General features: G+C 47.2%; 1 protein-coding gene across 11 annotated transcripts in view; it reads left to right on the top strand.

The window, feature by feature from the left end:
* The window catches only part of LOC115194132 (EH domain-binding protein 1-like protein 1), a 75407-nt gene extending 58088 nt beyond the window's left edge, over positions 1-17319 (top strand). For 10 of the 11 annotated variants that reach the window (XM_029753552.1, XM_029753549.1, XM_029753548.1 and 7 more), the window contains 12 exons: positions 865-955; positions 1403-1569; positions 1730-1778; positions 7811-8332; positions 8524-8575; positions 8978-9058; positions 10470-10516; positions 10712-10823; positions 11290-11389; positions 11503-11576; positions 14633-14747; positions 15334-17319. In XM_029753552.1, coding sequence (XP_029609412.1) covers positions 865-955; positions 1403-1569; positions 1730-1778; positions 7811-8332; positions 8524-8575; positions 8978-9058; positions 10470-10516; positions 10712-10823; positions 11290-11389; positions 11503-11576; positions 14633-14747; positions 15334-15430 — 1507 coding nt within the window. In that variant the 3' untranslated portion in view covers positions 15431-17319. The remainder of the gene's footprint in view (positions 1-864; positions 956-1402; positions 1570-1729; positions 1779-7810; positions 8333-8523; positions 8576-8977; positions 9059-10469; positions 10517-10711; positions 10824-11289; positions 11390-11502; positions 11577-14632; positions 14748-15333) is intronic. The other variant, XM_029753542.1, reaches the window with a different exon arrangement.
* The last annotated feature ends 8200 nt before the right edge of the window (positions 17320-25519 follow it).

The following is a 25519-nucleotide window of genomic DNA, read 5'->3' as shown; positions in this document are numbered from 1 at the left end:
TATGGGATAAGTTGAGCCGCGGGACGGGCTAAATCAAGCCGCCTACAAATGTATGTACCGAATTAAATATTACCATTACCTTTTTCAAATCATGTCTATCTTTATTTCCCAAACACAATTCAACACTATCAAAAATAGCTTTTTGTCTTAATCATTTTTAGCATCTTTTAACACAGGCTTAACACCGAACAAACACTTTGTACTTTTTTAAACACTTATAACATAAGCCAGGCCCTGTTGTTACCTCATATCCCAGTGATAATGCCTTGCATTATGCCTGGGAAGAAAACACTTGCCAATGGCTCAACCATTGGCTCAATTTACCCCAACCATGGCTATTGGCTCAACATACTCCAAGGCAAAAATGTTGACTATATTTGCCCATACAGCTTCAAGGATGCACTTTCATACTAGGTTAAGGACCGCATATTGAAGCTTATAGAGACCCCAACTGATCTTTAAAGATCTCCTTTGGTTTAGATACAGGCATCATGAAACCTCTAATGCAATAAATGAGTCTTAGGGAAAATCCTAACTTGCTTTGCACTTTTTCCCATGTGGATTCTTCCTTCACGTACTCCATGAAATGATGACCTCTTCCTAAATCTTTGGTCAAGTGATTAGAAACAAGGGTGACTCAACTTACCCCTTTAGCTCAACTTACCACACTCTCCCCTAGTTGTTGAAAGTTCTACTGCTACTATGCTTGCATGAAAATTAACCGATTGAGAAAATCCCATATATTTCATCCATTGCCATTGTTTTAATTGCGTTGCTACAAAACTGTTTGAATAAGAAAATCCAGAGTATAACATTGTTGCTGCGTAGTCAAGTCATATTAAATCCCTGTCTTTCTCTTTTTAGGCAGCAGGAGGCAGCAGAGGAGCCAACAACTCCTAAACGCAGACCTGCAAACTCTCAGGAAATGGGTCAAGACAGTGCTGCTTCTCCAGAAGTACGCTATTTATAGTCGTATCAGTTGACCAATCCTCCACCATCCATTTTGTTTCATCATTGACTTATGAAATGTTTACCCTTACCACCATCATAAATGTTTACCCTTACCACCATCATAAATGTTGACTCCTTACCACCATCATAACTGTTGACTCCTTACCACCATCATACATGTTGACTCCTTACCACCATCATAAATGTTGACTCCTTACCACCATCATAACTGTTGACTCCTTACCACCATCATAAATGTTGACTCCTTACCACCATCATAAATGTTGACTCCTTACCACCAACATAACTGTCAATTTTGTCAATGACAAAACAACACTTTTTTTTGTTGTTATTGCTGCGTGATACCTGGTCATTTCTATACCATAAAATGAAGTACCACCTAGATTTAACTCTGAATTGACCTATTATATTTGATGTCGTGTTGTTTTAGGGCCTCATGGCCAGTCCTGGCCTGGTCACTTCCAGCCAGTCACTACTGGAGTGGTGTCAGGAGGCCACCAAAGAACACAAGGGGGTCAAGATCACTAACTTCAGCACATCCTGGAGGAACGGCCTGGCCTTCTGTGCCCTTCTACACCACTTCCACCCGGACAGGATGTAGGTACCGTCTGTGGAGAGCTTAGACATGAACATAAGCAGGCATTATATGATGGTTTCTTTAACCTTTTGAAAATGACATCATGATTATTTTTGTGTTAACTTGTTTCCTGTTCTTATGTATCGATTTTTTTCTTTTTTTTCTCTCTTCGCTACTTAGAAACTTTGAGATGCTGGACCCTTATGACATCAAGCGCAACAACAAGAAGGTGATTTCCCACATGTTATTTCAGCGTGTGATCATCAGTCAGAGTATCATTTGCTAACCCATAATTTCCTAGGCCTAGAATTTTTATCATGAAGTGTTTAGCACCTTAACATTTTACCAGTGGTGGAGGAAAGTACCCAAAAGTAAAGATACCTTAATAGAAAATGAGTCAAGTAAAAGGGAAAGTCACCCAGTAAAATAGTACTTGAGTAAAAGTATTTGGTTTTAAATATAGTTACATTTTTGAGTGCGTTTACTGTAGGGGAGAGTGGGGTAAGTTGAGACATTTTTTACATTCTGCATTACTTCGTCAAGGGAAATATAATATTATTTCTAACAAAGATATTTACATATATTTCAGGATGTTCAGGATATATCCCTAGAAATAATCAGAATTCATGTTAACATGACAGTCTAAGTCTCAAAAGTAAAAGTATAAATAATTTCTTATATTAAGCAAACCAGATGGTACGATTTTCTTGTTTTATTATTTTATATAGCCAGGGGCACTCCAACACTCAGACATAATTTACAAACGAAGCATTTGTGGTTAGTGAGTCCGCCAGATCAGAGGCAGTAGGGATGACCAGTGATGTTCTCTTGCAAGTGTGTGAATTGGTAATGTCACGTCTGATTTGGACTGGCGGATAGGCGGAATCAAATGCAGGAGACAGAGGTGCTGGAGGTGAGTGTCTTTTAATAAAACGGACACACACAAACGCCGAAAAGCACAGGGCGCTATACAAAGTTCGCCTGGGAGAAACACTTTCCCATAAAACACAAAATATAATTCCAAGGCACAAAAAGGCAAGGAGCGCAGCCCGGTAAATCCTTCGATAATAATTGTCGGTAACACAACGTGGACAATAAACAATCCCGCACAAAATCCCAACTGAAAACACACATTAAATAAGCCCCCACTAATGACATACACAAAACAGGTGCGGAACAGACAGACAAAACTAAAAGACACAGAAACAACGATCGGTGGCAGCTAATAGGCCGGCGACGACGACCGCCGAGCGCCACCCGACCGAGGAGGGGCGGCACTTTCATTGGATCCTGTGACAGTACCCCTCCCCTGAGCCGCGCGCCGACGCCGGCCTCGGGGACGGCCCGGAGGGCGAGGCGCCGGCCGATCCGGTCGGCGACGGTGGAAGTCCAGCAGCATAGAGGGGTCCAGAACTTCCGCCGCCGGAACCCAGCACCTCTCCTCCGGACCGTACCCCTCCCAGTCCACGAGGTACTGCAGGCCCCCTACCCGACGTCGGGAGTCCAGGATGGCTCGGACTGTGTATGCCGGGATCCCCCCGATGTCCAGGGGGGGGCTCCAGCACCTCACTGTCCTGCAGCGGACCAGCTAACACCGGCCTGAGGAGAGACACATGAAACGAGGGGTTAATGCGGTAATAGGAAGGAAGTTGTAACCTGTAACACACCTCTTTTATCCTCCTCAGGACTTTAAACGGCCCCACAAACTGCGGACCCAGCTTCCGGCAGGGCAGGCGGAGAGGCAGGTTCCGGGTCGAGAGCCAGACTCTATCCCCCGGGTTAAACACGGGGGCGTCACTGCGGTGGCGGTCAGCGCTCTCCTTGTGTCGTTCACTCGCCCTCCTTAAACATTCCTGGACCGCGTTCCAGGTCTCCTGAGAGCGCTTGACCCATGCCTCCACCGCAGGAGCCTCTGTCTGGCTCTGTTGCCATGGCACCAGGACCGGCTGATACCCCAGCACCACCTGGAAGGGTGACAGGTTAGTGGAGGAGTGGCGCTGAGAGTTCTGGGCCATCTCGGCCCATGGCACGAACTGCGCCCACTCCTCTGGCCGGTCCTGGCAATACGACCGCAGGAACCTGCCCACATCCTGGTTAATGCGCTCTACCTGCCCATTACTCTCGGGGTGGAACCCCGAGGTCAGGCTGACCGAGACCCCCAGCCTCTCCATAAACGATTTCCATACCCTGGACGTAAACTGGGGACCCCGATCAGATACGATGTCCTCGGGCACCCCATAGTGCCGGAAGACGTGGGTGAACAGGGCCTCCGCGGTCTGCAGGGCCGTAGGAAGACCGGGCAAAGGGAGCAGACGGCAGGACTTAGAGAACCTGTCCACAACGAACAGGATCGCCGTGTTCCCCTGAGACGGCGGGAGATCCGTAAGGAAATCCACAGAGAGGTGAGTCCAGGGCCGCTGTGGACCGGGGAGGGGCTGTAATTTCCCTCGAGGTAGGTGCCTAGGAGCCTTACACTGAGCGCATACTGAACAGGAAGAGACACAACGCCGAACATCCTCAGCCAAGGTGGGCCACCAGTACCTTCCCTTCAGGCCCCGTACTGTCCGTTCCACCACAGGATGACCCGAGGAGGGTAGAGTATGGGACCATCGGATCAGGCGATCGCGAACACCAAGCGGAACGTATTTCAGGCCCACGGGACACTGCGGTGGAGTGGGTTCTGACCGACCCGCCCGCTCGATGTCCGCATCCACCTCCCATACCACCGGTGCCACCAGACAGGAGGCGGGAAGTATGGGAGTAGGATCGATGGTCCGCTCCTCGGTGTCGTAGAGACGCGACAGTGCATCAGCCTTCCGGTTCCGGGAACCTGGAATGTACCTGAGAGTGAAGTTAAACCTCGTAAAAAACATGGCCCACCTTGCCTGACGGGGATTAAGCCTCCTCGCTGCCCGAATATACTCCAGGTTACGGTGGTCGGTCCAGATGAGAAAAGGGTGACGTGCCCCCTCAAGCCAATGTCTCCACACCGTCAAAGCCCTGACCACGGCTAACAGCTCCCGGTCCACCACATCATAGTTGCGCTCCGCCGGGCTCAGCTTCTTAGAAAAGAACGCACATGGGCGGAGCTTCGGAGGAACGCCCGAGCGCTGCGATAGCACAGCTCCTACCCCAGCATCGGACGCGTCCACCTCCACTATGAATGGCAAAGAGGGGTCTGGATGTGCCAGGACAGGTGCATTGGTAAACAGAACCTTCAGACGATGGAAGACTCTGTCCGCCTCTGCTGACCATCGTAGCCGCACCGGCCCCCCCTTCATCAGTGAGGTAATGGGAGCTGCCACCTGGCCAAAACCCTGGATAAACCTCCGATAATAATTAGCGAACCCCAAGAACCGCTGCACCTCCTTCACAGTGGCTGGGGTTGGCCAATTACGCACAGCCGTCACGCGGTCACACTCCACCTCCACCCCCGAGGTGGAAATGCGATATCCTAGAAATGAGACGGCTCTTTTGAAGAACTCACATTTCTCAGCCTTGACGTATAGGTTATGCTCCAGCAGCCGCCCAAGCACTTTACGCACCAGGGACACATGCTCGGCGCGTGTGGCGGAGCAGATCAGGATGTCATCGATGTACACCACCACACCCTGCCCGAGCATGTCCCTAAGGACCTCGTCCACAAAGGATTGGAAGACAGCGGGAGCATTCTTTAACCCATACGGCATGACGAGGTACTCATAATGGCCCGATGTGGTACTAAATGCGGTTTTCCACTCGTCTCCATCTCGGATACGCACCAAGTTATACGCACTCCTGAGATCCAATTTCGTGAAGAAGCGCGCCCCGTGAAATGACTCCACTGCCGTAGCAATGAGAGGTAGTGGGTAACTGAAACGCACTGTGATAGCATTTAGACCTCTATAGTCAATGCACGGGCGCAGACCTCCCTCCTTCTTCTTCACGAAAAAGAAGCTCGAGGAGACGGGGGATTTAGAGGGCCGAATGTATCCTTGTCTCAAGGATTCAGCGACGTATGTATCCATAGCCACTGTCTCCTCCTGAGACAGAGGATACACGTGCCTCCTAGAAAGAACCGCGTCAGCCTGGAGGTTTATCGCACAATCCCCTCGTCGATGGGGTGGTAATAGAGTCGCCTTCGTCTTACTGAAAGCGATAGCCAAATCGGCATACTCTGAGGGAATGTGCACGGTGGAGACTTGGTCTGGACTCTCCACCGTAGTCGCACCGATGGAAACTCCTATGCACCTACCTGAGCACTCCCTCGACCACCCCATTAGAGCCCTCTGCCCCCACGAAATCTGGGGGTTGTGTGTGGCTAGCCAGGGGATTCCCAGTACCACTGGAAACGCTTGGGAGTCAATGATGAACAGGCTGATACGCTCCACATGACCCCCCCACGTCTGCATAACCAGTGGCACGGTGACCTCCCCTACTTGGCCTGACCCTAGCGGTCGACTATCTAGGGCGTGCACGGGGAAGGGGTGGTCCAACTGAACCCGGGGAATCCCTAACCTCTTAGCTAACCCATGGTCCATAAAACTCCCAGCTGCACCTGAATCGACTAGCGCCTTATACTGGAAGTGAGGGGAAAAATTAGGAAAACAAACGGAGGTGTCCAAGTGGTCGACAGGGGGCTCTGGGTGTGGCTGGTGCGGACTCACCTGGGGGGTCGAAGCAGTGCTCTGCCTGCCCTCCGAACTCCCGGAGGGACCTCTCCAGCACCGGTCCACAGTGTGTCCTCTGCGTCCACATCGGGTGCAGGAGAGACCCCCCCCTCCGGTCCTCCTCGATGCAGCCCCCCCTATCTCCATGGGCTGTGGAGCGGGAGGACTGGGAGGCGGAACGAACAGGCCCCGACTGGAACGTCCCCGGGCAGCCAGCAGGTTGTCCAATCTAATGGACAAATCCACCAGTTGGTCCAGAGTGGAGGTGTTGTCCCTACATGCCAGCTCCCGGCGGACGTCCTCGCGAAGGCTGCACCTATAGTGGTCTATCAGGGCCCGCTCGTTCCACCCCGATCCAGCGGCGAGAGTCCGGAATTCCAACGCGAAATCCTGAGCGGTCCTCGTCTCCTGTCTCAAATGGAATAGTAGCTCACCCACCGCCCTGCCCTCCGGGGGATGATCGAAAACCGCCCGCTTCCGGGTGAACTCAGGGTAGTCACCCCGGGCCGAGTCTGGACCATCCCAGACCGCATTGGCCCATTTCAGGGCTCGACTCGTGAGACACGAGACGAGGACGCTCACCCTCTCTTCGCCGGAGGGAGGGGGGCGGACGGTCGCCAGGTACAGTTCCAGTTGGAGGAGGAACCCCTTGCACCCAGCGGCCGTCCCATCGAACTCCCTGGGAGGTGAAATCCGGATCCCGCTGGCACCCGCTTCAGTGGATGTGGGTAGGGGCGCAGGGTGAGGGACCGGAGCTGGTCCGGCTGGGGAGGCACCTCTCTCCCATCTTTCCAACCGGGCCAACACCTGATCCATGGCCGAGCCTAGGCGGTGGAGGAGGCCGGCATGTTGGGAGACCTGCTCAGCCATGGATGGCGCTTCTGCTCCTGCTGACTCCATAAGTTTTGGTGCGGGATTCTGTCACGTCTGATTTGGACTGGCGGATAGGCGGAATCAAATGCAGGAGACAGAGGTGCTGGAGGTGAGTGTCTTTTAATAAAACGGACACACACAAACGCCGAAAAGCACAGGGCGCTATACAAAGTTCGCCTGGGAGAAACACTTTCCCATAAAACACAAAATATAATTCCAAGGCACAAAAAGGCAAGGAGCGCAGCCCGGTAAATCCTTCGATAATAATTGTCGGTAACACAACGTGGACAATAAACAATCCCGCACAAAATCCCAACTGAAAACACACCTTAAATAAGCCCCCACTAATGACATACACAAAACAGGTGCGGAACAGACAGACAAAACTAAAAGACACAGAAACAACGATCGGTGGCAGCTAATAGGCCGGCGACGACGACCGCCGCCCGACCGACCGAGGAGGGGCGCCACTTTCGTTGGATCCTGTGACAGGTAAATGTTTCTGTCCTGCTAAGCATTCGAAATGTAACGAGTACTTTTGGGTGTCAAGGAAAAGGTATGGAGTAAAAGTACATTATTTTCTTTCGGAATGTAGTAGAGAAAAAGCGAAAGTTGTCAAAAATAGAAACAGTAAAGTACAGATACCCCCAATAAACGACTTAAGTATTAACTTAAAGTATTTTTAACTTAAGTACTACTGCATTTTACCCTTCCACCCTATCTCCTCTTTAACCCCCAGGCTTTCGACGGCTTTGCTGAGATGGGCATTTCTCGGCTGATGGAGCCCTCAGACATGGCCCTCCTGGCCGTGCCTGACCGCCTCATCGTCATGACCTACCTCAACCAGATCCGCACTTACTTCTTGGGCCAGGAGCTGAGCGTGCTGCACATAGAGGCAGACAGCAGCGAGTCCAGCTACGGCGTGGCCGGGGAGAGCCGGGAGGCCCCCGACCCGGAGGCCGCTGCACGCTACTGTCAACGGATCCACGATGAGGCCCTCGCAACGGACACCAATGGGGGCGCTGCAGAGAAGGAGGCGTATAGTGACACTAAGGGGGATACCAATGGGGACGTGGTCCCGCCCCCTAGAACCAAACGGCTGCAGGCTGCAGGGGCAGGAGGAGGGGCCCAGGCCCCCGTCGCACCCCCCAGGACACACTTCTTATCTGCCAAGACTGGGTTCTCCCAGCTAAAGGATGCAGATCTGGTTAAGAAGCGGCGGTCGCAACGCAGGTCAATAGACGAAGCAGACTCAACCGAGGTAAGCGGCCTACGATCTCTCTGTCTCTCTTCACCTTCTCTTACTCTCACACCCAGCCCCTCTTTGTCTCTCTTTTTCTTTCTCTCTCTCTCTCTCTTGCTCTCTCTCTCTCTCTCTCTCCACTTTCTGCCACTTAATCTGCTATCTCTCTTTCTCCATCTCTGTGAGTGATTCCTTTGTTGTCTTTACAGGTTGCTACAGGTCAGGAAGAGGTTGGAGCTACCAGAAGCAAATCAGAAACAGGTACATACAGTGTATTGATTTTGTATGACGTTATTGGAGTTTACACCCACACAGACTTACTGAGTCTCCAGTTTCCCAGGAACTTTGATTGCACAACACCCATCGGAGGTGCAGTGGAAAGGAGAGCGAGAGAGAGAGAGAGAGAGTACAGACACAAGTCATCACAGTTTTCTTTGCTGTACTTGACTCATCCATCCCTTGAGCATTGGCATCACTCACTCTAATTACTTTGATGGTTTCCTGTCGTTAGGATCAGTCCTTGGCCTATCAAACTATGCTAATTGCCTCTTGTCATCGCAGTCTAGTTTGCCACTTTAATGCTCATCTAGTAATTTGAATTCCATGCTGTCACAATCACTAGCCCATTCAAGCTTAACATCCTTACCATTTATCGCCCTCTAGGTTCCCTTGGAGAGTTCATCAATGAGCTTGATGCCTTGATAAGTTCCTTTCCTGAGGATGGCTCACCCCTCACAGTTCTGGGTGACTTTAACCTCCCTACGTCTACCTTTGACTCATTTCTCTCTGCCTCCTTCTTTCCACTCCTCTCCTCTTTTGACCTCACCCTCTCACCGTCCCACCCTACTCACAAGGCAGGCAATACGCTTGACCTCATCGACCTCATCTTCACTAGATGCTGTTCTACTAATCTCACTGCAACTCCCCTCCAAGTCTCCGATCACTACCTAGTATCCTTTTCCCTCTCGCTCTCCTCCAACACTACTCACTCTGCCCCTACTCAGATGGTATTGCGCCGTCGCAACCTTCGCTCTCTCTCTCCTGCTACTCTCTCCTCTTCCATCCTATCATCTCTTCCCTCTGCTCAATCCTTCTTCAACCAATCTCCTGATTCTGCCTCCTCAACCCTCCTCTCCTCCCTTTCTGCATCCTTTGACTCTCTATGTCCCCTATCCTCCCGGCCGGCTCGGTCCTCCCCTCCTGCTCCGTGGCTTGAAAACTCATTGCGAGCTCACAGAACAGGGCTCCGGGCAGCCGAGCGGAAATGGAGGAAAACTAGCCTCCCTGCGGACCTGGCATCTTTTCACTCCCTCCTCTCTACATTTTCCTCCTCTGTTTCTGCTGCTAAAGCCACTTTCTACCACTCTAACTTCCAAGCATCTGCCTCTAACCCTAGGAAGCTCTTTGCCACCTTCTCCTCCCTCCTGAATCCTCCTCCCCCTAATCCAGGCACTTGTCATCTCCCGTCTGGATTACTGCAACTCCCTGTTGGCGGGGCTCCCTGCCTGTGCCATTAAACCCCTACAACTCATCCAGAATGCCGCAGCCCGTCTGGTGTTCAACCTTCCCAAGTTCTCTCACGTCACCCAGCTCCTCCGCACACTCCACTGGCTTCCAGTTGAAGCTCGCATCTGCTACAAGACCATGGTGCTTGCATACGGAGCTGTGAGCTGTGAGGCACCTCCGTACCTTCAGGCTCTGATCAGTCCCTACACCCAAACAAGGGCACTGCGTTCATCCACCTCTGGCCTGCTGGCCCCCCTACCTCTGCGGAAGCACAGTTCCCGCTCAGCCCAGTCAAAACTGTTCGCTGCTCTGGCACCCCAATGGTGGAACAAGCTCCCTCACGATGCCAGGACAGCGGAGTCAATCACCACCTTCCGTAGACACCTGAAACCCCACCTCTTTAAGGAATAGCTGGGATAGGATATAGTAATCCTTCTAACCCCCCACCCCCCCAAAAAAAGATATAGATGTACTATTGTAAAGTGGTTGTTCCACTGGATATCTTAAGGTGAATGCACCAATTTGTAAGTCACTCTGGATAAGAGCGTCTGCTAAATGACGTAAATGTAAATGTAATTGCTCAGTGGAGCTACTGCATTATGTTCCTATGTATTTCCTTACGCTGTGTTTGTGTGTATTTTCCATATAGAAGGGGAAGCTGGTGAAGAAGGACGATCGGCTGAGGAGGAGTGCCAGGTCTGTCACTTTCACAAATCCCTGCCTGCCGCTGTCATAAACACTTACGTGCATCAAGGAAATACCAATGTTCTGTATATGAAAGAAGTGTGTGTGTGTGTGTGTGTGTGTGTGTGTGTGTGTGTGTGTGTGTGTGCGTGCGTGCGTGCGTGCGTGCTTGCATGCGTGTGTGCGTGTGTGTGTGCGTGCATCCAGGACGCCAGCCAGTATGCACTGAGTGAGATGAAGGCCCTGGAGGCGGAACAGAAGCACATTGACAGCAGGGCAGACATAGTGGAAAGGAGACTACGCCGATTGATGGAGTCAGGTGAGGGGGGATGGAGGGAGGAGAGGGGGGGTGGAGGGAGGAGAGGGGGGTGGAGGGGGGAGGATGTAGGGAGGAGAGAGGGGGGTGGAGCGGGGGATGGAGGGAGGAGGGAGGAGAGGGGGGGTGGAGGGAGGAGAGGGGGGATGGAGGGAGGAGGATGGAGGGAGGAGAGGGGGGGTGGAGGGAGGAGGGGGGTGGAGGGAGGAGAGGGGGGGGTGGAGGGGGGATGGAGGGAGGAGGATGGAGGGAGGAGAGGGGGGGTGGAGGGAGGGAGGACAGGGGGGATGGAGGGAGGAGGATGGAGGGAGGAGAGGGGGGATGGAGGGATGAGGGGGGGTGGAGGGGGGAGAGGAGGGTGGAGGGAGGGGGATGAAGAAAGATAAAGAAAAATACCCTTGAATAAATGCTTTCAGTATTTTCAAGGCTTCTCTTTACAATGATGCCCTCTCTGTCTCCGTACATGCAGGAAGTGACAAGATGCAGGAGGAGAAGCTGATCCAGGAGTGGTTCACTCTGGTCAACAAGAAGAACGCCCTCATCAGGAGACAAGACCAACTACAGCTACTGTAAGATCCACCATCCCCGCTGTGTTCTCTACCGTTACCTAGTGCTTTAAAACAACGCTGACATATTATAGAGCCATTACGTTGATCTAACCAAAAGTTATTCTGCTCCACAGACAAGAAGAGCAGAACCTGGAAACGAGGTTTGAGATGCTGAACCGAGAACTGAGAGACATGATGGCTATTGAAGGTAAAACTGCAGTACCGATATACTGAACTACAAGATTCATGATGCAGCTCTTTTCTACAGTACAGCTCACTACTGTGGTCAGTTTTGGTTATAGTAACATACAATGGCAAAAATCTGTCTTAAAGCTAGAATCCTTAATTGAAACAATAACAGTGTTTTTCCCCCGCCCCTGTTTTGCTAAAAAGCTAAGGGATGGGGTTGGATAAATGTAACCCCTCTCAAATTCATAGACAGAGCTAATTATGCAATGACTGACCATCCATGATATCAAATGTATAGTTTTAACCCTGTTTTGAGGCTTTACAGTGTTTGTTTACATTTACGTTGTTAACAAACATTGGAGTAAAACAAGCTTATGGGGTTTGACAGTTGAACTAAGCTCACGAGGTGTTTATAAGTTCTATTCTTCAAGAATCAATGGATATACAGTGGGGGGGAAAAGTATTTGATCCCCTGCTGATTTTGTACGTTTGCCCACTTACAAAGAAATGATCAGTCTATCATTTTAATGGTAGGTTTATTTGAACAGTGAGAGACAGAATAACAACAACAAAAAATCCAGAAAAACACATGTCAAAAATGTTATAAAATGATTTCCATTTTAATGAGAGAAATAAGTATTTGACCCCTCTGCAAAACATGACTTAGTACTTGGTGGCAAAAGCCTTGTTGGCAATCACAGAGGTCAGACGTTTCTTGTAGTTGGCCACCAGGTTTGCACACATCTCAGGAGGGATTTTGTCCCACTCCTCTTTGCAGATCTTCTCCAAGTCATTAAGGTTTTGAGGCTGACGTTTGGCAACTCGAACCTTCAGCTCCCTCCACATATTTTCTATGGGATTAAGGTCTGGAGACTGGCTAGGCCACTCCAGGACCTTAATGGGCTTCTTCTTGAGCTACTCCTTTGTTGCCTTGGCCGTGTGTTTTGGGTCATTGTCATGCTGGAATACCCATTCACGACCCATTTTCAATGCCCTGGCTGAGGGAAGGAGGTTCTCACCCAAGATTTGACAGTACATGGCCCCGTCAAATGATGCGGTGAAGTTGTCCTGTCCCCTTAGCAGAAAAACACCCCCAAAGCATAATGTTTCCACCTCCATGTTTGACTGTGGAGATGGGGTTCTTGGGGTCATAGGCAGCATTCCTCCTCCTCCAAACACGGCGAGTTGAATTGATGCCAAAGAGCTCCATTTTGGTCTCATCTAACCACAACACTTTCACCAGTTGTCCTCTGAATCATTCAGATGTTCATGGGCAAACTTCAGACGGGCATGTATATGTATTCTTGAGCACGGGGACCTTGCGGGGGCTGCTGGATTTCAGTCCTTCACGGCGTAGTGTGTTTCCAATTGTTTTCTTGGTGACAATGGTCCCAGCTGCCTTGAGATCATTGACAAGATCCTCCCGTGTAGTTCTGGGCTGATTCCTCACCGTTCTCATGATCATTGCAACCCCACGAGGTGAGATCTTGCATGGAGCCCCAGGCCGAGGGATATTGACAGTTCTTTTGTGTTTCTTCCATTTGCGAATAATCACACCAAATGTTGTCACCTTCTCACCAAGCTGCTTGGCGATGGTCTTGAAGCCCATTCCAGCCTTGTGTAGGTCTACAATCTTGTCCCTGACATCCTTGGAGAGCTCTTTGGTCTTGGCCATGGTGGAGAGTTTGGAATCTGATTGATTGATTGCTTCTGTGGACATGTGTCTTTTTTACAGGTAACAAGCTGCGGTTAGGAGCACTCCCTTTAAGAGTGTGCTCCTAATCTCAGCTCGTTACCTGTATAAAAGACACCTGGGAGCCAGAAATCTTTCTGATTGAGAGGGGGTCAAATACTTATTTCGCTCATTAAAATGCTAATCAATTTATAATATTTTTGACATGCGTTTTCTGGATATTTTTGTTGTTATTCTGTCTCTCACTGTTCAAATAAACCTACCATTAAAATTATAGACTGATCCTTTCTTTATCAGTGGGCAAACGTACAAAATCAGCAGGGGATCAAATACTTTTTCCCCCCACTGTATATATAATCAATTTCTAAGTCCAAAAATGGATGTAGCAGCTAAGGATTCTAGCTTTGAGTCTGCAAAGGAAATCTGAAGTATGGCAGTAAGCTTTGGGCGTGATTGACTCACACTAGTTCATCTGTTTGGAAAAGCCAGACCTGCCAACTGTGCCAAGTGGTATCTGCCCTCAAGTTGGTTTGAGGAAGTGATCCTTTCTTTAATGTCATAATTTATCTGAATCCTTTATTTACTTCCAGTTTCATCATTAGGTTCTAAATCTTTAAAGAGGTCCTCCCGAGTGGCGCAGTGGTCTAAGGCACTGCAGTGCTTGAAGTGTCAATACAGATCCGTGTTCGATCCCGGGATATGTCGCAGCCGGCCGCGACCAATGGAGACCCAATGACGCGACGCACAATTGGCCCAGAGTCGTCCGGGTTAGGGGAGGGTTTGGCCGGCCGGGATGTCCTTGTCCCATCGCGCTCTTGCGACTCCTGTGGCAGGCCGGGCGCAGTGCATGCTGACACGGTCACCAGGTGTACGGTGTTTCCTCTGACACATTGGTGCGGCTGGCTTCCGGGCTAAGTGAGCAGTGTGTCAAGAAGCGGTGCGGCTTGGCAGGGTCGTGTTTCGGAGGACGCACGGCTCTTGAACTTTGCCTCTCCCGGGTCCGCACGGGAGTTGCAGCGATGGCACAAGACTGTAACTACCAATTGGATATCACAAAATTGTAGAGAAAAAGGGGTAAAAAATATATATATATATATTTCATTGATCTTTAAAAAGAAGTTTAAAATGAAACTACAGGGGATTTTTGTTATGTTTCACACGAAATTAGAACGTTATTAGAGCAAGGTGAAAGCCAATGGAATAAAAAAAGGAAAAAGTCCATTGGAAGAAAAAGCTGGTCATGGAACTAAATTGCACATTGGCAAAGCAACAACTGTCTTTTCTACTCTGTACCACCCTCAAACCTGTATCACTCTTTCCCTGTCTTCCTCTCCTCCGCGCCCTCTCTCTCTCTCTTCCACTCCCTTCTTTCTGTCCTCCAGAGTGGCAGAAGACAGCGGCCCATAAGCACAGGGAGCAGCTGCTACTGCAGGAGCTGGTGTCTCTGGTCAACCTGAGGGACGAGCTGGTCCACGACATGGATGCCAAGGAAAGAGGGTGAGACAGCCATGTCTGCATATCAGGGTTCCCCAATTGGTGACCCGCAGACCGAATTTGGCCTGCGAATGGTTTTATTTGGCCCCTCAAGTTTATGAGCAAAAAAAACTACATTTATTTATTTTAATGGTTGAACATAAAAGACTGTAAAAAGACCAGGAAATCAGCTGCAAGTTATTTTAATTTTGGAAATCTGTTCCCAAGTATTCCCACTCATAATAGAGAGACACGTGATCATATACAAGTTTCTACGCAAGGTTTGAAATCATTATGTTTTAGTCAAATATTATATCTGTTTGGGCATCTTGCGGTCCATTTTCAGTCTACAAATGATTTGTAATTAAGTTCCGGTCCCAACCATCCGCTCAAGATAAAATCGTCCCACCGCTGAATCTAATTGCTGATCCCTGCCCTATACAGTGCACTACTTTTGACTAGAGCCCAAATTGCCCCAGGTCAAAAGTAATGTACTATATAGGGAGTAGGGTGCCAATTGGGACGCAGTCCCTTCTAAGTCTGAGAGGGGGACTATTTTCTATGGGACTACTGTTCTAGCAGGTCTGTCTCCCTGTTCTCTGCGCCTTAGGGCTCTGGAGGAGGACGAGAGGCTGGAGAGAGGCCTGGAGCAGAGACGCAGGAAGTACAGCAAGAAGAGCAAGGAGGAGAAGTGTGTGCTGCAGTGAGGCCTGGCGTCAGACACGCCTGAACCAGGCAGCCCTGTGGAAGGTCACCTGGGTGCACTTTGGGACTGATGTTGTATGTGTGTGGCTCATGACATCAACACCGCATGGAAGAAACTGAGAACAGTGTTATGTGACTGCACTAAGAGGACGGAAAATGATGGTCGCCCCCCCCACCCCTCCATGATATGACTGAGCCTCAATCCAACCTATGACTGGTTAGCATCAGTCGCTTTGCTCTTCAGATTGTGTTTTGATTGGATTGAAGTGTTTTTCTTGTCGTGTATTTTTCTATATGGATGCAGAGTTTGTGTGTACCTGTGTTTGTGCGTGTGAATGTGCGCGCTGATGCGTGTCATTGTGAGTGCAATCTATGAATGTATGGCGTTATTTTGTGGATTAACTTCAGGTCACAAAGACATATCCCTGACTAACTGATCACCAGATAGGTGCCTTACTGTAGAATCTGTTACAGTAGTGTATTGTATAATGGGTTACTTATAAAAGGTATTTTCCACTGAATGGCATATTATGGACGGGACAGGGCTCCAGTTACAATGTATAACAAAGACCTACTTTAGGCCCATGCAGCAGGTGGATTGATTCACCTGTCTTCACCTACAGTTACATGAAACTGACAGGAGCAGTCTGTGATTTATTGCCAGTTACAATGGAGAGATGGAAGTGAAGTACTCAACTTGTGCCAAACAAATAATGCCAAAAGGATCTTTCTTATTTCCTGCAGTATGTTGGCTTGCACTGTGCAGACAGCACACAGCAAACATCTGTTGTCTGATTGTTTATCGACGTGGATGTCGAAAGAAGACTGACATTGCTGACAAGGTCTTGGTATTGAAGATGTTAAATGTTTACTTGCTGTGCTCCAACACTCAACCTGAGTGGGAGATTTAGGAGGAAAGGGAAAACGAACGGGAGTCTATACGGTAGCTAGTTTCGTACCCTACAGCTCGGTGTCTGAAAGAGCAAAAACGTTTTAACTTATCAAAATAATTTATGGTTTTATTTATTGAATAGGTATTCAACGGATAATCTTACAGATCCTGCCTGCCGAATGTGCCTTTTGACCAGACCCATAGTTTTAAAAATGACTGGATGTATGAACTTTGTTCCTAGTTTGGATATGTTTATGCAGTGAGTTTGAGTTCAGTTACTGTTTGTGACATTAGTCTTGCAATGTCTTGTTTTCCATCGATTGGGTTTTGTTGTTTTATTAATTCAATTAATTGACGTAGAAGCTGTGGAGTCTGAAAATGAAATGATCGGAAATACTAGAGAACAGCAATTTGCAAACAGAAAACATCAGGCAAATGCATGTTTTCTAGTATTTCCATCTTTACCTCACCGCTATCAATTACTATAGTCTTATGCACGTGGTTATTACAGAAGATGAAATGTGCAAAAGTGTATGCAGTAAACAAATAACCCTCATAAGCTAACATGGTCTAAAAAAGACACTTTACTTTTGCAAAAAAATATTCTAAGATTAAAACTCCAGCACTTCCTTATTACTATTACTATCATTGGCCAAGATTGGACCAGAGGTTGATATACCCTTGACCTCTGTGGCGCAACACAACAGAGTAAAAACTAGATTCTGTCCTGAGTTATTTTGGGGTGCCATTTGACTGAGTGAATTTTTTTCGACGGTGAAGTGTTTGAACTTGTGTTCCAGTCTGTGCTTCCTCTGCCACTCTGTTGTTAGTTACTTTGGTAATGTTTACTATCCCCTGTGTGAGTTTGAGAAATGTGCTTTTAGTTTTCTGAAATAGCTTTTTTGGGGAAGTTTTTTTGTTTGTTTTAATGTTACGTACATTTGCACTATTTGTAATGTTTGGAAATTAAAAGCTATTTTGGATGACTCGGAGAAACCACAATGCGTCTGTTTAATGCTAATTTTTATATGGAAATCATTCATGAATCCTTACACTTCAAGGTGGATACATACACTACATAGCCAAAGTATGTGGACACCTGCACGTCGAAGATCTCATTCCAAAATTATGGGCATTAATATGGAGTTGGTCCCCCTTTGCTGCTTTAACAGCCTCCACTTTTCTGGGAAGGCTTTCCGCTAGATGTTGTTGGAACATTGGTGCGGGGACTTGCTTCCATTCAGCCACAAGAGCATTAGTGAGGTCGGCACTGATGTTGGGCAATTAGGCCTGGCTAGCAGTCGGTGTTCCAATTCATTCCAAAGGTGTTCGATGGGGTTGAGGTCAGGGATCTGTGCAGTCCAGTCAAGTTCTTCCAAACCAATCTCGACAAACCATTTCTGTATGGACCTCACTTTGTGCACGCGGGCATGCTGAAATGGGAAAGGGCCTTCCACAAACTGTAGCCACAAAGTTGGAAGCACAGAATCGTCTAGAATGCCATTGTATTCTGTAGCATTAAGATTCCCTTCAGTGGAACTAAGGGGCCTAGCCCGAACCATGAAAAACAGCCCCAGACCATTATTCCTCCTCCAAGACCATTATTCCTCCTCCAAACTTTACAGTTGGCACTATGCATTCGGGCAGGTAGCGTTCTCCTGGCCAAACCCAGATGGTGAATGGTGATTCATCACTCCAGAGAATGCGTTTCCACTGCTCCAGAGTCCAATGGTGGCAAGCTTTACACCACTCCAGCCAACGCTTGGCATTGCACATGGTGATCTTAGGCTTGTGTGCAGCTGCTCAGCCATGGAAACCCATTTCAAGAAGCTCCTGACGAACAGTTATTGTGCTGATGTTGCTTCCAGAGTCCGTTTGGAACTCTGTAGTGAGTGTTGCAACCGAGGACAGATGATTTTTACGTGCTGTGTGCTTCAGCACTCAACAGTCCCGTTCTGTGAGCTTGTGTGGCCTACCACTTTGCGGCTGAGCCGTTGTTGCTCCAATACATTTCAACTTCACAATAACAGCACTTACAGTTGATCGGGGCAGCTCTAGCAGGGCAGAAATGTGACGAACTGACTTGTTGGAAAGGTGGCATCCCATGACAGTGCCACGTTGAAAGTCACTGAGCTCTTCAGTAAGACCATTCTATGCCAATGTTTGTCTATGGAGATTTCATGGCTGTGTGCTCAATTTGATATAACTGTCAGCAACGGGTGTGGCTGAAATAGCAGAATCCACTAATTTGAAGGGGTGCCCACATAATTCTGGCCATGTAGCGTAGCTTTAGCCATTAGTGAGCATAGGCATGCTCCGTCTACTTACTATCATGAAAGCTAATGCCAGTGTCAGTGAACCAATGTGTGGTTACTATTTCCATTCAGGTTGCTTTAACTCATTCATTTCCATTCCACTGAGTTGGTCCTCATTGGGTGTCTCACTAACAGGCCTTGCAGTGCCTATGGGCACCATGAGGATTCAGTTAGTCCAGTGCACAGAGCTGTAGGCCTAGAACTCTAAGGGAACAACAATACAAACTGTGTTAATCTGAAGTAAGGGAATGGGGGATACCTAGTCAATTGTACAACTGAATGCTTCTACTGAAATGTGTCTTCCACATTTAACCCAACCCCTCTGAATCGGAGAGGTGCCCCATTAAAAGAATGTTGATTAGATTGGGTGCTGGATCATGTTGTAATCTGTTTTCCTGTTAGATAATGGAAAAGAGATTGAATCTCGGGAACAAAGCAGGACTGCCCACTCCTGACACAAGATCTTGTAACCCCCGGGTAACCCCTTATTGTCTTTGGTCAAAGAATGATGTAAGTTACTGGCCAAGGTGTACCTTTCTGTGTACCGCTCTGACCTCACAAGCAAACAAAGACTCAACAAGTTCTAGAGAACCTTTTGTATTTCAGTTGTTTAAGATTTTTAATTTTTCAAAGTGAAAAGAGAGCATTTGAAACTATGAAAGAGTGAGGGATTAGAAGTGAGTAAAGTTATCTTGTTCCTATAAACAATTAATAGTTCATTTTGTTTACTCATTCAGGAAGCAGGCTCCAACTGCACAAATGTTGTGTCTTTGTATCAGGATAAGGTAAGACCCAGATTCAGACCGTGGCGAAGTAAGCACAGGATGGCAGGCAGGCAGGCTCAGGCAGAGTGGTCAGGCAGGCGGGTTCAGCGTCAGGACAGGCAAGGGTCAAAAACCAGGAGGGTGAGGAAAAAGAGAGGCTGGGAAAAGACAGGCGCTGACAGGACAAATGCTGGTAAGCTTGACAAACAAGATGAACTTGCAACAGACAAACAGAGAACACAGGTATAAATACAAAGGGAATAATGGGGAAGATGGGCAACACCTGGAGGGGGTGGAGACAATCACAAAGACAGGAGAAACAGATCAGGGCGTGACACTTTGGCTACACAGTGTTCCTCACATACGTCCCCCATAACCACAAAGCTTTGTCAACATTAGAAACATTAGTTATATTACCCCATGTACCAGAAACCTGGACCCTATCCTCGCTGCTTCAGTGTATATGGGATTTGCGGAACAACCCAACTAGCCCATAATGTTCTGAGAACCATACAACCGCCCCACAACTTTCTGGGAATGGTGCAGGATAGTTGCTTGTCTTTGGAACATTCTCAGCACATTTATGGAACTTGACAAACAAATATTTTCTTGGTATTTCATTATTTAAAGCTACAATATGTAACTTTTTGGGCAACCCGACCACATTCACACAGAAATGTGAGTTATAGGTCTGTCATTTTCATTGAAAGCAAGTCCCAAGAAGCGGTAGATCTGTTCTATGTGTGCTATTTCTATGCTTCCTGTTCTTAAGTTTCATTTTTGTGTATTTTACTTTCGGTTTTGTACACCAGCTTCAAATAGATGAAAACACTACATTTTTGGTTATGGAAAATATATTTCACAGGGGTTTGGATGGTACAGTGATTCTCTACACAATGACTGCTTGTTTTGTCACATAAACTGAAATGAGCCTAACTATTAGAATTTTAGCAACCAGGAAATGGCGGAGCAATTTCTGCAAATTGCACCTTTAACAGAAAGTTTCCTAAAAGTTCAAACATGGTTACATTTCATTTCAATTTTGGTAATGTTCTAGGAATGTTCTCCAACCGGTTTGACATTGGGAATGTTCTCAAATTGTTGCAAGAATGTTAAGAAACAACATTATTCTGTGGCAATTTCAGTACTAAAGCATAATGTTTCCTACAGGTTTCCTCATGGTTTTATTTAAAGTAATGTTCTCAAATTGTTGCAAGAACATTAGGAAACAACGTTCTGGGCCTCCCGAGTGGCTCAACGGTCTACGGCACTGCATCGAAGTGCTAGAAGCGTCTCTACAGACGAGGATTCGATCCCGGGCTGTATCACAACCGCCTGCTATCAGGAGTCCCATAGGGATATTCTGTTCTCAGAACATTAAGAAAACTTTAGTAAAGTTCAGAGAACGTTCTAAGAATGTTATTTAAAATCATATACATTTCCTTCTCAGCATGAACAAAACTGTCTCGATCATCTATCTTGTTAAGTGTGTTGGCCGCGCCCACTAATTGGCCACACCTGATCTTAATGGGTGCATGTTTCCTATGAAATCAGGTATTTTTGAATAGACTAAAATTAACGGCTTTGTAGGCATAAACAAAGATGGAATGCTAGCTTCATCCTGGAGTTAGACAAACTTGGATTTTTCGGCAGGGACATATACAGGATGCTACCCTCCACAGCATAACCTTCACTCCAGATCAAAACTCCAAACCTACAACACAAATTAAGGACAAAATTACCTGGAAGGATTAATATACCATCCAACCTGGAACTGAGACAGACCAGATACAACTTCAATTAGCACCGAGGTGTGAAGTGAGAGATGTCAAAGCCTTTGAGCCCAACAAATGGCAGGCTACCTCACCCAAATCCAGAGGCCTTGAAGCCCCCTCCTGCTGTTCAGAGACCATCCACTGGCATTTTCTACAAGAAATCTGCCTCCAGTAATAAAAGCTTCTCCCAAGTGGGTGTGACACCTACTCCCGTTGCCTGCTGCACTGCTGCTTGGATTCCACCTGACGATCTGTTCACCGTCTGCCCAGGGGTGGAAATCCCGGGGGGGACGGGGGGGACACGACCCCCCCATTCTGGGAAAAATATGATTTGTCCCCGCCAATATATCACTGAAACATAACTATGTAATTTAGATAATATTAATAATACGCAATGAAAGCAATTGTGCTGATTATAGACACTTAATAGCGCGTTTTTAAGTTTCAAAAGATTGCGACCCCCCCACCCTTTGCCTCACAATGGTTTGATCCACTGCCAGTTCCTTAGTTGGCAAGGTAACAGAGGGGTCGTATCTACTGTCTGAAAGGCACTCAATGAACGTAACTGACGTGAGGTTAATCCAGTCAATCGCGCACACACACTAGCTGAATATGCAGAGCTAGCGCGCAAATATTAACTATTAAGCTAGCTAGTACCTATTCCATTTATGTGGCCTCGTCAAAGATGGAATCTTTGCTATCGTCAATTTATTCCAAGATTAGCATGCAGATGATGTAAATTAGTGCTTCAAAGTCCCTGTGATAAGGTTAGCGATAAACTGAAGTCCAAACTGAACAGAACTACACTCTCGTCTACCATTGTCTTAAATATATTTAATGGTCTCGTTACAAAAGCTAAATTGTCGCAAGGGAACTTTTATTTATTTATTTTATTTCACCTTTATTTAACCCGGGTAGCAAAGATTATAGCAAACACCACTGAAACGGAATTGGTGCTCGCTAGCTTTGCAAATTCAGCTATTGTTGGAAGCCAGCCAATATGAAACAAACTATTAAAATTACAAAAGGTTGCAGCATATGTTGTGTAAATGGTGAACTCATACAGCTGTCAACTGTTGTCATTTTAATCCGTTTCACATTTGCTAGCTACCTTTTAGATCGAAGCCCAAATAGAATGATATAAGATAAGATGATAGAAGCCCATCTCCTACTGTAAATAACCTACACACTGTGTGTGTGTGTAGCCAGCCAGCCAGGTAGAAAAATGGCAGAAAAATTAAAGACGGACATCAGAGTATTTTTCAGTACACCAAAGTAAGAACCCTAGTAGCCTAATATCTCAAAGACTAGTTGATAAAATGTTCAGAAGAAAGAAATGAATTTCTAATGGAAATGTTTCACAATGATGTCATTAGGCAGAGCAGGCAACAGATGGCACACAGACAGCAGAATTGGGGACAGATATGCAGGGACAGACTGGCAGAGACAGGGAGTCTCAGGTAAGTTTGTTGAGTCTTTGTTTGGCAACATTATGAAAGGTTCTCAATTTTTTTTACTTGTAAAATAGGAACATAATTGGAAAATGCCATGGATACCCCCACTCTCAACTTAAACTGGTGACTGAACTAAGATTTGTTAAAGGCAATGGTATTGCTGTTGTGATTAGTTGTGTAGTTTTGGGTACCGGTAGTTAGGAGTGCGGCAAACACCTTATTTCTTTGGTTCCTCAATATACATTAACCATATTACAATGTAGGCTATGTGTTACAGCACTACTTTTGGTGTCCCCCTCAGGAATTGCTCTTGAGAAAATTTCATGTAATTGTCCCCTCCAAAGTTGATATCAGATTTTCGCCCCTGCGTCTGCCCTGGATGTCTCCCCCTGTCTGGTACAGGTACCCATACCACACTTCCCCCTCTCTCCTGAGCTTTCGCTCGCCTCCAGCACACATGCGCTGTTGGGGCGAGTGACTCTGAACTTACAATGGCTAGCCCTAAGTCGTTATATTTTTTGGGTGCATTTTGCTATTTGCCTCATGACTCCTGCATGCTTTGTTGACTATGAATTTTCTTGTTTACCCAACCGTGGGACAGACTGTTTGTTCCCACACTCGAGATTCTGACTCTCTATTGGTTACACTGACTTGACCTCCCACTCTAGTCTAACCACCTCTCACCGGCTTTGTATTCATGTTACCTGATAAAATTGCTGTATAATATGATCTTGTTGCCATCTAATGCAAATTCTATTGTCATCAATCAATACTGCAGAGCTCTCCCTGTCCTCTGCTGTGCCTTGATTGTAATACTGTTGATGATATCTGGAAATGTGCACCCTGGCCCATCTACTGTTGCTAGCCCCAATTCTGACTTGTGCTCTGATATGTTTCACTGATTTCTGCCCTCGTAAAAGCCTGGGTTTTCTGCACAGTTACACTTGAAGATTATTAACTAAAATGGATCAATTGAAAGTGTGGGTTCACAGCTCCAATCCAGATGTGTTGGTCATTACTGAGACGTGGTTAAGAGTTTTTTGAGTACTGATGTTAACTTTTCTGGTTATAACCTTTTTCGGCAAGACTGATCTTCCAAAGGTGAGGGACTGGCAATCTTTACCAAGGATCACCTTCAGTGCTTGGTTGTCTCCACCAAGTCTGTCCTGAAACAATTTGATTTGCTGGTTTTAAGCATTAAACTTTCAAAACAGCTCTTCGTTGACTGTTGCTGTGTGCTATTGTCCTCCATCAGCACCGGCCTGTACCCTACCTGCCCTAAGCTCTCTCCTGGCCCCTTACACTAAGTCTGAATTTGTCCTGCTAGGTGACCTAAACTGGGACATGCTTATACTATCTGACCAAGTCCTAAAGCAATGGGACTCCCTAAATCTTTCTCAGATTATTACCAATCCCACAAGGTATGACTCCAAACACACAGAAAAGGCTACTCTCTTCAACATTATCCTCACAAATAATCCTGATAGGTATCAGTCTGGTGTTTTCTGTAATGACCTTGGTGATCACTGTTTTACAGCCTGTGTTTGTAATGGCTGCTCAGTGACACGACCTGTCCGGATTTGTCATTGACGCTTGCTAAAAAGCTTTAATGAGCAAGCCTTCCTTCATGACCTGGCCTCTGTAAATTGGTATAGAATCGGGCTTGATTCCCTCTGTCGAAGACGTTTGGACCTTTTTTTATATTTTCAGTAATATTGTTAACAAACACGCCTCTATAAAGAAAATGAGAATTAAAAACAGGTTCAGCCCCTGGTTCGACCTTGATCTTGTAGAGTTACTCCAACTCAAGAATTCCATTTGGCGAAAGGCTCGGCACACGCATACTCATGCTGACTGGCTCTCGTTCAGGCAAATGAGAAATAAGTGCACTCAGGCTATCCGGAAGGCCAAAGTTAGTCTCTTTAAGGAGCAGTTCTCTCTCTGTGGGTCTAACCCCAAGAAGTTCTGGAATAAGCTTAAAGACCTGGAGAATAAACCCTCCTCCTCACAGCTGCCCATGTCCCTTAAAGTTGATGATGTGGTTGTTACTGACAAGAAGCACATGGTGACTTCTCGAGTGGCGCAGTGGTCTAAGGCACTGCATTGCAGTGCTAGCTGGGCCACTAGAGATTCTGGGTTCGAGTCCAGGTGCTGTCGCAGCCGGCCGTGACCGGCTGCGACCCACGGGGCGGTGCACAATTGGCCCAGCATCATCTGGGTTAGGGGAGGGTTTGGCCAGCAGGGATGTCCTTGTCCCATCGTGCACTAGTTACTGTCATGTCCTGACCAGTATATGGGGTTATTGGTTATTGTAGTTTGGTCAGGACGTGGCAGGGAGTATTTGTTTTATGTGTTTCAGGGTTTAATGGGATATGTATTTATGTAAGAGGGGTGTTTGATTTATGTGTTCCGGGGTTTTTGGGTAATGTTCTTGTTTTGTATTTCTATGTTTTTCAATGCTGTGTATTTCTTTGTTGGCCTGGTATGGCTCTCAATCAGGAACAGCTGTATATCGTTGTTGCTGATTGAGAGTCCTACTTAAGTAGCCCTGTTGGGACCTGTCCCTTTGTGGGAAGTTGTTGTTGTACTGCTGTGTGTTAGCCTGCAACACTGTTCGTTCGATCGTTTTCTTGTTTTGTTTGTTACGTGTTCTAATAAAGTTAAGATGAGCACTCAACCCGCTGCGCCTTGGTCCATGACGTATGACGACCGTTACAGTTACTCCTGTGGCGGGCCAGGCGCCAGGTGAACGGTGCTTTCTCCGACACATTGGTGCGGCTGGCTTCCGGGTTAAGTGAGCATTGTGTCAAGAAGCAGTGCGGCTTGCTTGGGTTGTGTTTCAGAGGATACACGGCTCTCGACCTTCGCCTCTCCCAAGGCCGTACGGGAGT

The sequence above is a fragment of the Salmo trutta genome, chromosome 5, assembly GCF_901001165.1.
Source record: "Salmo trutta chromosome 5, fSalTru1.1, whole genome shotgun sequence".
In the NCBI taxonomy this organism is placed as follows: domain Eukaryota; kingdom Metazoa; phylum Chordata; class Actinopteri; order Salmoniformes; family Salmonidae; genus Salmo; species Salmo trutta.
Note: the sequence above shows the minus strand (reverse complement) of the source record. Positions and strands in the feature narration are given on the sequence as shown.